Source organism: Triticum dicoccoides, chromosome 3B (assembly GCF_002162155.2).
Source record: "Triticum dicoccoides isolate Atlit2015 ecotype Zavitan chromosome 3B, WEW_v2.0, whole genome shotgun sequence".
Classification (NCBI taxonomy): Eukaryota; Viridiplantae; Streptophyta; class Magnoliopsida; order Poales; family Poaceae; genus Triticum; species Triticum dicoccoides.
Genome location: NC_041385.1, coordinates 674845383 through 674856971, shown reverse-complemented (window position 1 = coordinate 674856971; position 11589 = coordinate 674845383). Strand labels below are relative to the sequence as shown.

General features: G+C 43.8%; 1 protein-coding gene across 1 annotated transcript; it reads right to left on the bottom strand.

Annotated features, from left to right (window-relative positions):
* Window positions 1-798: 798 nt before the first annotated feature.
* Window positions 799-4993, bottom strand: LOC119277775 (serine hydroxymethyltransferase 7-like). Its single transcript, XM_037559099.1, has 4 exons — window positions 3628-4993; window positions 1909-2311; window positions 1375-1476; window positions 799-1296 (listed from the first exon to the last, which is right to left on the bottom strand). Exons 1-4 carry the CDS (start codon window positions 4669-4671, stop codon window positions 1073-1075), a joined length of 1773 nt encoding a protein of 590 aa, XP_037414996.1. The 5' UTR covers window positions 4672-4993; the 3' UTR covers window positions 799-1072.
* Window positions 4994-11589: the final 6596 nt, after the last annotated feature.

Below are 11589 nucleotides of genomic sequence, written 5' to 3'. Positions count from 1 at the left end.
CGAGAACACAACAGGCTCCAAAAACGCGACGTAACGTGACGTAATATAGTACGTCCCTCTGTACCGAAATACTTGTAGTTGGAATACTAGTACAAGTTTCCCCAACAACAAGTATTGTGGTACAGAGGGAGTACATACTAACTATAGGCATGAGAAAGCTTTTAGTAAATCATTGAACAACAAAGTAAAAAAAGCTCCCTAAATAACCTATCATCCACAAAAGGCAGACGGTTAAGTTAAAGCACTCAAATGGTTCCAGCAGATAGCACACCCAATATAAAACGATCGCTAAAAACCTTTCATCCACAAACAGCTGATGGTCAAGTTAAAACACTCAAATGGTTCCCACAGATAGCACACACAATATAAAACGATCTCTAAATAACCTTTCATCCACAAACAGCTGATGGTTAAGTTAAAACACTCAAATGGTTTCAGCAGATAGCACATCCAATATAAAACGATCACTAAATAACCTATCATCCACGAACAGCTGGCATTTAAGTTAAAACATTCAAATGGTTCCAGAAGATAGCACACCCAGTATAAAACAACACAGGCTCGCTAAATAACCTTCCACCCACGAACAACTGACAGTTAATTAAGTTAAAACACTCAAATGGTTCCAGAAGATAGAACACCCAGTATAAAACGACACAGGCTCGCTAAATAACCTTTCATCCACAAAGTTCAAACTTAAAACACTTAACAGGATCCAGAAGATGTCCCACCCTAGTATAAAAGCTCAGCGAATTTCATGGAAGATTGTCTGGACTATGAGCCTATTAACACTTCAGGTTCCAAAAACGCGACAAAACATATCATATAAGAACCCATTACGTGAAGATTCACTACATACATAAATCATAAAAGGACTTTAGGGTATAGACCTGTACATGATTGCTTGAGAGTCAAAGAGTCGAAACCAATTTCCAACTAAAAAATCGTTTCCTACACTGTTGCTGTTGAGAGCAACAACTTCCAGTTTTGTGTGAACAGCCTGATAACAAAATAGTTGCTATTTGCTGATAAATCTGGACAATCCCCACGAAGATGTAATATATATGCACAGTCATACATCAAAACCTGGCATCGCAAACTGTGATGCGAAAGCCTCGACCTGGTTACCGAGCTCTATAATGTCCTTATTGTTCTCCAGGCCTCTTAGAAATTCCTTCTGCACTTTTCCGTGTTGTTTCAGAACACTGCCAGCTATCTGTGTCGCCCTGATGAGGAAATCTGCAATCACCTCGAAGTCATCTTCTAGGCAACCTCTAGTAGTCATTGCAGGTGTTCCTGCAGCATAAAGCACCATGATGATAAGCAGCAGGCAAATACTTACAGTAAACAAAGTGACATGTTATAAGAACTAACCAATACGAACGCCACCGGGAGATATTGAGCCATTGTCCCCATATATCGGTGTCTTATTTATAGAGATGTGGCACAGCTCACAGACCTTCTCAAAGTTCTTCCCTGTCAAAATGATGGAGAACAACTTAATAAGCAACATGCATCACCACTTCACAGAAAACATTTACAAGAGAAAGAATTATACCGTACATTACTTTGAAAAAATAACAATGATGCCTAACATACATTATTATTTGAATATTTGCTGAACTGCAAACCACATAACCAATTTATTTTCTGACTTATTGTCCATTAGTCAATATGAAACCAAATTTGCATCTTCTTAAAAGACAATCAAGGGAATACTTGATACTCCCTCCATCCGGAAATACTTGTCATCAAAATGAATAAAGGGGGACGTATCTAGACGCATTTTAGTTCTAGATACACCCCTTTTTATCCATTTTGATGACAAATATTTTCGGACGGAGGGGGTACATTGCAATAACAAAGTCAGAAAACAAGTACGCTGCAAATTGGAAGATAGAATTATACCGGTCAAGCCAAAAGTTCTGAGGTCCCAAAGTACCAAGTGATTATCAGTGCCACCAGTAACCAATCTGCATTTTCTTCTGAGCAAGGCCGATGCCAAAGCTTGAGCATTTTTCTTAACTTGTTGAATGTATGCTTTATATTCAGGCGTCGCAACTTGCTTCAGCGTTATCGCTAAAGCAGCAATATGGTTATTATGCGGCCCTCCTTGCAGTGAAGGGAATACAGCAAAATTTATCTTATCCTCAAAATCATAATCATTTTCATCCCCTTGAGAAAAAGATCCACCTCGCTTCCTCATATTCTTCCCTTTCCTAAAAAATATTATTCCACCTCTAGGACCCCTTAGGTTCTTGTGAGTAGTTGACGTAACAACGTCACAGTAGTCGAATGGACTACGACATTCCTGTGAAAGCAATAAGAAATAGCTATCAGCAGACAGTAGTACTCAGCTAGCAGCAAAGTGTGACAAAAGTTCAGGAAACAGCAACAAAGGAACTTTTTACTATGATGTAAACATCAAATAGTGGAACTGATACCCAGATTAAGCACTAGAAACAATTCAGACAATCTTTCAGAAGGTGGGTGTTCATAGATAACAAAACGTGAAAGTGCAAGGAACAGCACAGGAGCAAGAATAAATGTTTTCCTTGCTTAGTTCAACATGACAACATCACCAAGAAAACCAACAAGTAGCATTTTAATCAATATGAATATTTATCACTTGCGAACAGAATTCTTTCAGTTGAAAATAAGTTTTAATGGTGTTCCTATACAACTCAAGTGAGGTGGTTATGATGGTCTATTCTAACAACAATACCAAGTCATATATGCTCCATAAGAAGAATTACCACATAGTATTTGTATAACCATCAGGTATCAGCTAATTAAGAAATGATGCAATGATAAATGAGATGGCACACCAGAAAATATGCTTGTCACTTGAAATACTCTCTCTGTTGTAACACGAGTGTTATAAGGGACAGGTGATTTTGTTATAAGGGACAGGTGATTTTGCAGCTACAGCCTAAGATTAAGTTACAACTATGCCATGATAAACAATACTCCCTCCGTTCCTAAATATAAGTCTTTTAAGAGATTCCAATATGGACTACATACGGAGCAAAATGAGTGAATCTACACTCTAAAATATGTCTATATACATCCGTATGTAGTCCATATTGAAATTTCTAGGAAGACTTATATTTAGGAACGGAGGGAGTACAACATTTCAGGCATGAATGACCATGACAGAGAACTCCAAAGGCTCCTAATTACTTGTCATTTGAATTAATTTACATCATCATTCCTGAATTTGCACAAACCAAACAAATCAAGAACAAAGGCCCTACAAAAAGAATCCTTCAATTTGAGTTAATGCATTGGCCAAAAATATTCAAATGTTAGCTGATCTATACTGGACGTGCAAACATAACCAAATAATATTACCTCACGTCTTGCAACAAAAAACTATGCTAATCGATGTAAGCAATACACATGTTCACTGGACTATAAATAAATGATAAAAGAAACGAGATAATCTTTGAAATGGGACATTATCAAAGCACAAAGATAAACAATATGATGCAATCGCAGGTTCACAACTGGTTTTCCCAGCTATAGTTATTGTGAGAGCCACCCATAGTGCATTTAGAACACAATATGCAACCAAACTATCACCGTGAGATAACTAAATATGTGCCTTGACAGAAGTCAATGTACCTTTGCTGCAACAAGTCCGCTAATATGCGCCATGTCGCACATGAGCACTGCACCACACTTGTCAGCTATCAGCCTCATCCGTGCAAAGTCCCACTCCCTGGGGTAGGAACTCCCACCACAGATAAGAATCTTGGGGTGGAAATCCATTGCCCGGTCCTCAAGCTTGTCATAATCGATATAGCCAGTCTGTGGATTCACCTTGTATGACAAGCTCTCGAAGAATATCGAGGCCCCAGACACCTTCTTACCACTAGGCGTGTAGTACCCGTGGCTGACATGGCCACCGGACGGCGGCTCAAGGCCCATGATACGGTCGTTGGGAAGGAGAAGCCCTGTGTAGACCGCCAGGTTTGCGGAGGTGCATGAGTAGGGCTGGACATTGACCCCCCAGCAGGCGGGGTCTAGGCCGAAGGCGGTGCAGGCGCGCTCGTGGCAGAGGCGCTCGATGGCGTCGATGTGCTGGTTCCCGCCGTAGTAGCGAGCTCCCGGGTGCCCCTCGGAGTACTTGTTGGTGAGGTGGCTGCCGAGGGCGTCGAGCACGGCGCGGCAGACGAAGTTCTCCGAGGCGATGAGCTCGATGCCGCGCACCTGGCGCTCCCTCTCGCGCTCCATGAGCGCGTGCACGTCCGGGTCGGCCTCGGCGAGCGGCTGGTTCCCCCACGCGCGGACCGCGCCGCGGCGCGCCTCCAGATCCGCGCCCGACGCGTGACGCTTCGCGGGGCGCATGGCCGCCGCGGACGAGGACGAGCAGGAGGAGGCCTCCCCTCCGCCCCCTCCCCCGCCGCCGCCGAAGAGTCCGCGGCGCGGGCGCTTGACGCAGAGCGAGTGACCGAGGAGCGAGAAGTGCTGGTCGGCGCCCTCGTCGTCCCCGTCCTCGCCGTCGCCGCCGCCCCCGACGCTGCCCTCCGTCTTGACGTCGTCCGAGTCGTCGAACAGCCGCAGCGGCGTGGCGGCGCGCGCGTGCACGCGCGCGTGGGCGTTGGCGTGCGCGTGCGGGTGGAGCCCGAGCGAGAGGTCCGACGACCCTGGCCGCGAGAGATCCATGCCTTCCTCCAAATTCTCCCCAAATCGCCTCAAGCGAAACCGCAACCCTAGCTAATCAGACAGCTCAGGAACGGCACCCACAACAACAAACGCAGCAGGGGGCGCGGAGGCTACAACAGAGGCGGAGGCGAGCGGCGGCGGGGGTGGGCGGGGCCGCGGCGGAGGGAAGCATGGGCCGGCTCGGAGAGGGGGGTCGGGGTTTGGGGATCCCGCGGGCACGCGGCGCTCACGACGGACGCGGTGTTTGGAATCTGATGAGACGAAGTGGAGGAGGAGGAGGAAGGCAAAGGGGGATTTGATTGGCTTGGTTGTATCGACGAGGGCCAGGCGATGGAAGGGACGGGGACGGGTTGGTGCTGTGGTGTGGCCGGGGAATGGAATGCGGACGGGGGGACGCACCTGGATGGGAAACCGGACGGGGCGGGTGCGCGCCCCCGCGGGCCCCGGCCACGCGCCGGTGGCGGCCCGCTTGGGCTCGTGGGCTCGGACCGGGTCGCGGGGTCCGGTCCGGTCCGGGCGACGACTTTGTGGCTTTGTGCTCCGATCGCATCGCGCTGGCTTGGCTGGCCGCCTGCGAACGTTCTCACTGGCGTCATCGAGGCAAAGGGGACCCTGTTGTTATTTTATTTTTATTTTTATTTTGGCGATTGTTCTTTTTATTTGTTTATTGAGGAGAGATGAGATCTTTTTCTTTTGTGGATTGAAAAGTACGGAAGATGAGGTGTACGTGCATTGACTAATGAGGGCTCGCTCTGCCGAAAACTTGGGCGTCCGATCCGTCCATGATCCATGCGTTTGTGTATTAAATTAAAGAGAGATCTCCTTTTCCTTTTTTGTGCATGTGGTTCGAGTCCTTGATTCTGTGGATGAACCTGCTTGCGTTTTCAGGAATGTTCGGCGCGAAGGAGTTTGATCTGGACAGAGAACAGTTGCACTTTCATTTCGCAGGAAAAAAAAGAGAGTACAGATACACTCGATCTTCCTTGCTGAGCACGCGAGTGGCCCCGGCCAGATACACCCTTGAGCAAATCCCGGCGAGCACGCTTCAAACGTACGTAGACCATTTTAGCTCAAAATTGAACTGATATAGGTTCCTTTTGACAAAATAATCCCTCCGTCCGGAATTACTTGTCGCGGAAATGGATAAAATTGGATGTATCTAGAACTAAAAAATACATCTAGATACATCCATTTTTCCGACAAGTATTTCAGGACGGAGGGAGTACAATTTAGCGACTACTCAGGTCGGCTCAGCTCGATACCGAAAGGTCTTAAATCGTAAAATATATTCCCTTCATTTCTAAATATTTATCTTTTTAGAGATTTCAAATGAATTACCACACACGGATGTATATAGATATATTTTAGACTACATACGGAGCAAAATGAGTGAATCTACATACAGAGTCGTCAATAGTGAAATCTCTAAAAAATCTTACATTTTAGGAACGGAGGGAATAGATGATGCCCGGCGCGTTGCCGCGCGGACCTTGAAAAAACAAATGTATGAGTAGGTACTGAAAACTAAAACTATTGCAGAAGCAAATTAAAATTGTTCTTGGTTTATATTTTCAAGACAATAAAGCACATGAAGTAAGTTTTGTATAAAAAGTGAAATATTGAATTGAAGTCAATGGGGTGTGTACATAACAAAGATGTGTAGCATGACCAATATCCATTTGCTCCAAATATATACCGTCTATACCCACACAAAAATTAGTGAAAGAAACTGACATGCATGATTGTTGAAGTGGCATAGTTGCATGGATAGATTAGTGTACAAATTGTAACTTATGACCACATGCATGACTTGATGACGTGGCATAGTTGCATGAAGAGGAAAAATAGATAATGGTTTGCCACTATTTAAGAATAGAGGATACCATGGCATTTTTAGTTATTAATAGCATGGTATTTTTTATTTTTAAGAGGATGGTAATTTTTGTTTTTCGGAGGATGGCAATTGATTATTGAGAGGGTGTTATTTTTAGTTTCAATTAATGGCATGACATTTTTATTAATAATACTCCCTCCGTTCCTAAATATTTGTCTTTCTAGTGATTTCAAATGGACTATCACATACTGATGTATATAGACATATTTTAGAGTATAGATTCACTCATTTTGCTTCGTATGTAGTCACTTGTTGAAATCTCTAAAAAGACAAATATTTAGAAACGGGGGGAGTAGGATGACATTTTTATTATAAAAGAGGATGCATTTTTATTTCTATGGCATGGCAGTTTTTATTGAAGCTTATCCAGATAAACCTTTTTTATCTAGAGGATGGCAGTTTGATAAAGTAATAAGGTGATTTTTCACATTTTCAGAGCATGTAATTTAAAATTTATGTGTATTTTTTTTGTTCATGACATTTTTTATCTAGAGGATGACAATTTTAAAGTTCAGCATGGCAATTTTTTCTAGATCACACGGCCTTACTTTTTAAAAAAAAGTTTAGCATGGCAATATCTCTTCTCTACTACTTAAAAAGAATGTAAGATTCCCGTTTCACCTTTCTTTTCATCACCCCTTCGTCCAACCTTCCCTGTATAATAATCAGCTTTATTTACTTATCTTCTGAATCAATTTTACTTTAATTTACTTACCAAATTTCCTACTACTTAAAAGAATGTAAGGTTTCCGTTTCACCTTTCTTTTCATCACTCCTTCGTCCAACCTTCCCTGTATAATAATCAGCTTTATTTACTTATCTTCTGAATCAATTTTACTTTAATTTACTTACCAAATTTCCTACTACTTAAAAGAATGTAAGGTTTCCGTTTCACCTTTCTTTTCATCACCCCTTCGTCCAACCTTCCCTGTATAATAATCAGCTTTATTTACTTATCTTCTGAATCAATTTTACTTTAATTTACTTACCAAATTTCTGATCAAAATATAAGGTAAATCATGGGCAGAATTTGATGGACATTTATTTACATAATCGCATACTATGTGCAGGTAAATCACCTCTGATCAAAATATAAGGTGAATCACAGACAAAATTTCATGAATATTTATTTACACAATCACATATTATGGGCAGGTAAATCAGAGGCTAACATACTCGAATATTTATATCTTGCTGCAACGCACGGGCATTTTTCTAGTTATTAAATAAAAACAGTTAACTTGGCCTTTGGGGCGAAACAAGGGGGTTTGTCCTAGGCCTCTACAACAAAAATTACAACGCGTGCAATGATAGCAATCTCTATCTCTACTACTTAAAGAGAATGTAAGGTTCTCATTTCACCTTTCTTTTCATCACCCTTTCGTCCAACCTTCCCTATATAATAATCAGCTTTATTTACTTATCTTCTGAATCAATTTTACTTTAGTTTACTTACCAAATTTCTAATCAAAATATAAGGTAAATCATGGGCAGAATTTGATGGACATTTATTTACACAATCGCATACTTTTTGCAGGTAAATCACCTCTGATCAAAATATAAGGTAAATCACAGACAAAATTTGATGAATATTTATTTACACAATCACATATTATGGGCAGGTAAATCAGAGGCTAACGTACTCGAATATTTATATCCCGCTGCAATGCACGAGCATTGTTCTAGTTATTAAATAAAAACAGTTAACTTGGCCTTTGGGGCAAAACAAGGGGGTTTGTCCTAGGCCTCTACAACAAAAATTACAACACGTGCAATGATAGCAATGGGAATAACGTTCGCTCAGGGGACGTACAATGGTTCTATCTTAGAAATGCCATGTAGGGTAAATGATGAGGTGGAGAAGAGAGAATCATAAGAAAAGTCGTGTCTTCCTTATTTAAGAGAAAATAAGAGATGATTTTTTAGCACAATATGTCGCACCACTTTTTAGGAATAGCTATTTATTGAAGATAAAGTTAAGAGATGACCCCCGCAAAAAAAAGGCTAAGAGATGACATTATTGATATATCTTTTTGCCATTTCTAAATTATATGCAAGACTTGAGATAAAACTATGTTGTCAATCATTATACATGTCCTCAACAATTGGGATAGAAAAAAGCCTCCATTTTCAGACAGAGCCCTCTGCAATGCGCGCCATTCACCAGCACATAAATTCAGTGCAAGCGTGTTTTTCCTAACAGGACGGCGTTGTGATTTGTTGAGCCTGTCTCGTTCGAAACGGTGCCAATCGCGTTTACGTCGGGTCGACGTTCAGTATTTGCTATTCCAGTACCGGCATGAAAACAGCCATACAAATGTCATTCGCCGAGGAAGCATGGAAAGGGACCCGGCGGTAAAGCACAAAGCACAGGAAGCAAGTCTAGGTTCGACCACACACGTCACTACTCCCTCCGTTCCGAATTACTTATCGCATTTATGAATGTATCTAGATGTATTTTAGTTCTAGATACATCCATTTCAGCGACGAGTAATTTGGAACGGAGGGAGTAGATGCGAGTACTAGTACAGTGTTTACATTCATCTTAACCGGGCAACCAGGGCCAGGTTCGATGTATCTGCACTAGCACACCAGACAACGTTAGGAATGAATTTACTCCAAACAAGAAATGAGAATTTCCCCCAAAGAAGAAAAAAAATAAGAATGGTTTTCTCATTGACTGCTGCTAGCACCGGACTGTCCATCGATAAATGAGACCATCTACAGCCGGACGCCTCAAACTGTCTCAAACGCCGAGCGGGTGTTCCGGTCAGTGCAGGTCATAGAAAACCGATCCAGCCTGGCGCCTCAAACTGGCCTCACACGTCTGGACCATTCGTGTTCGGCGCCCTCATATCCAGCCCAAATGTACGACTAATATGGGGCAGTCCGGTCCTGCCCGGGCACATCAGCCCAACCCACCACCAACCCCACAGCGTCCTCACAAAAAAAACAATCCGTCCCCTCTTCGAATCCTAGAGCTCACTTCACTGTCCTCTCTCGTTTCGTCCTCTCCTCTCCAATTTCGATCCAACTCGGTGACATGTCGAGCTCCGGCAGGCACTCCGGCTCCGACCTCGGTGTTGGCGAGTAGCGGGCCCTCCGGATTGTGTTGGAGCGGTCGAAGGTGAACACCGGGGGCAGCTCTGGATCTGCACTGCCATCGCTCCCGCGCTGGCGCAACGCAGATGTCGGAGCTGGCCCCTCCCGGCCCGCGTGCAGCTCCGCTAGGGCAACGACGTCCGCTCCGCCCCCGCGCCAACCCCTTTCCCCACCAACCACTGCTCCGCGCAAGCGACGGTGGGTGCTAGTGCCTGCTCCGCTGGCCCGCATGTGCACTCTAGACTTGGAGACGCGCGCCGCACGCTATGAAATGCAACAGGCAAGGGGGAGGGGCGCGGCGAAGCAGTTTGTGCGTCGCTACCGTGGGCTGCCGGCGGAGCCCGGCAAGGACGAGCGGCTCCTCGCTTGGGTCTACCGCTGGTCGCTGATGACGACAAAGACGGACACTCAATGCCTATGGCAGAAGAACGCGAAGGCGCCCCGGCTTGCCATTGGGCAGTCGGAGCGCGAGGCGGCAGAGGCGGCTCGGGTGGCCAAGCTCAAGCGGCAACATGATAGGGTCGTCTGGCGGATGAAGGGGGTCATCGTCCTCTCCGACGACTCCGAAATCAACGGCGACCACCACAGCTCCACCTCCGACGAATCCGATGGTCCACCACCTACCGATGACGCCTTTAGCTGCGCCGACGACTAGAAGGGCAAAGGCCCGGTGAGGAAGTGGTGAGTCTCCGTCATTAATTTTTACTTATTTATGTTTCTAGTCAAAACATGTCCATCGTATGTGGATTATGTGAACTTTAGTAGCTTTGGAGATTCGCCTGTGATTTTTTGGTGATCGGAATGTGCATATCTATGTTTGTTTCATAGTCCGTCCAACGATCTACGTAATTTATATTCACGTTGCATGAGTAGTATGGATATTGGGTATCGGATATGAGGAGTGTGGATTGATACATCTCCAAAGTATTTATAATTTTTTATTGTTCCATGCTATTATATTATCTGTTTTGGATGTTTTATATGCATTAATATGTTGTTTTATATTATTTTTGGGACTAATTTATTAACCTAGAGCCCAGTGCTAATTTCTGTTTTCTCCTTGTTTTTGAGTTTTACAAAAAAGGAATATCAAACGGAATCCAAACGGAATAAAACTTTCGCGATGATTTTTCTTGGGACAGAAGACATCCGCGGAGCTTGGAGAGGAAGGAAGAAGAGTCCCGAGGGCTCCACAAGCCCTCAGGGCGCGCCTACTGGCTTGTGGCCCCCCCGGGAGTTCTCTAACCCTACTTTTTGGCCTATAAATTTCCAAATATTCCCAAACCATCAGAGGCATCCACCAAAATACTTTTAAGCTGCCGCAAGGCTCTGTTCCCGTGAGATCCCATCTTGGGACCTTTTTCGGCACCCTGCCGAAGGGGGATTCGATCACGGAGGGCATCTACATCAACTCTATTGCCCTTCCGATGAAGTGTGAGTAGTTTACCACAGACCTACGGATCCATAGCTAGTAGTTAGATGGCTTATTCTCTCTCTTTGATCTTCAATACCATGTTCTCCTCGATGTTCTTGGAGTTTTATCCGATGTAATATTTTTTTGCAGTGTGTTTGTCAAGATCCGATGAATTGTGGATTTATGATCAGATTATATATGGATATTATTTGAGTCTTTACTGAATTCTTATATGCATGATTAAATATCTTTGTACTTCTCTTCGAATTATTGGTTTAGTTTGGCCAACTAGATTGATTCTTCTTGCAATGGGAGAGGTGCTTAGTTTTGGGTTCAATCTTGTGGTGTCCTCACCCAATGACAGAAAGGGTAGCGAGGCACGTATTGTGTTGTTGCCATCAAGGTAAAAATATGGGGGTTTCATCATATTCTTTAGTTTATCCCTCTACATCATGTCATCTTATTTAAGGCATTACTCCATTCTTACGAACTTAATATTCTAGATGCA

Coding starts and splice junctions, on each gene's coding strand:
- LOC119277775 (XM_037559099.1), bottom strand. CDS start 4,671: ATGGATCTCTCGCGGCCAGGGTCGTCGGACCTCTCGCTCGGGCTCCAC. Junction 2,312..3,627: donor GCGGACTTGTTGCAGCAAAG/GTACATTGACTT, acceptor TTGCTTTCACAG/GAATGTCGTAGTCCATTCGA. Junction 1,297..1,374: donor TCCCGGTGGCGTTCGTATTG/GTTAGTTCTTAT, acceptor TTTATGCTGCAG/GAACACCTGCAATGACTACT.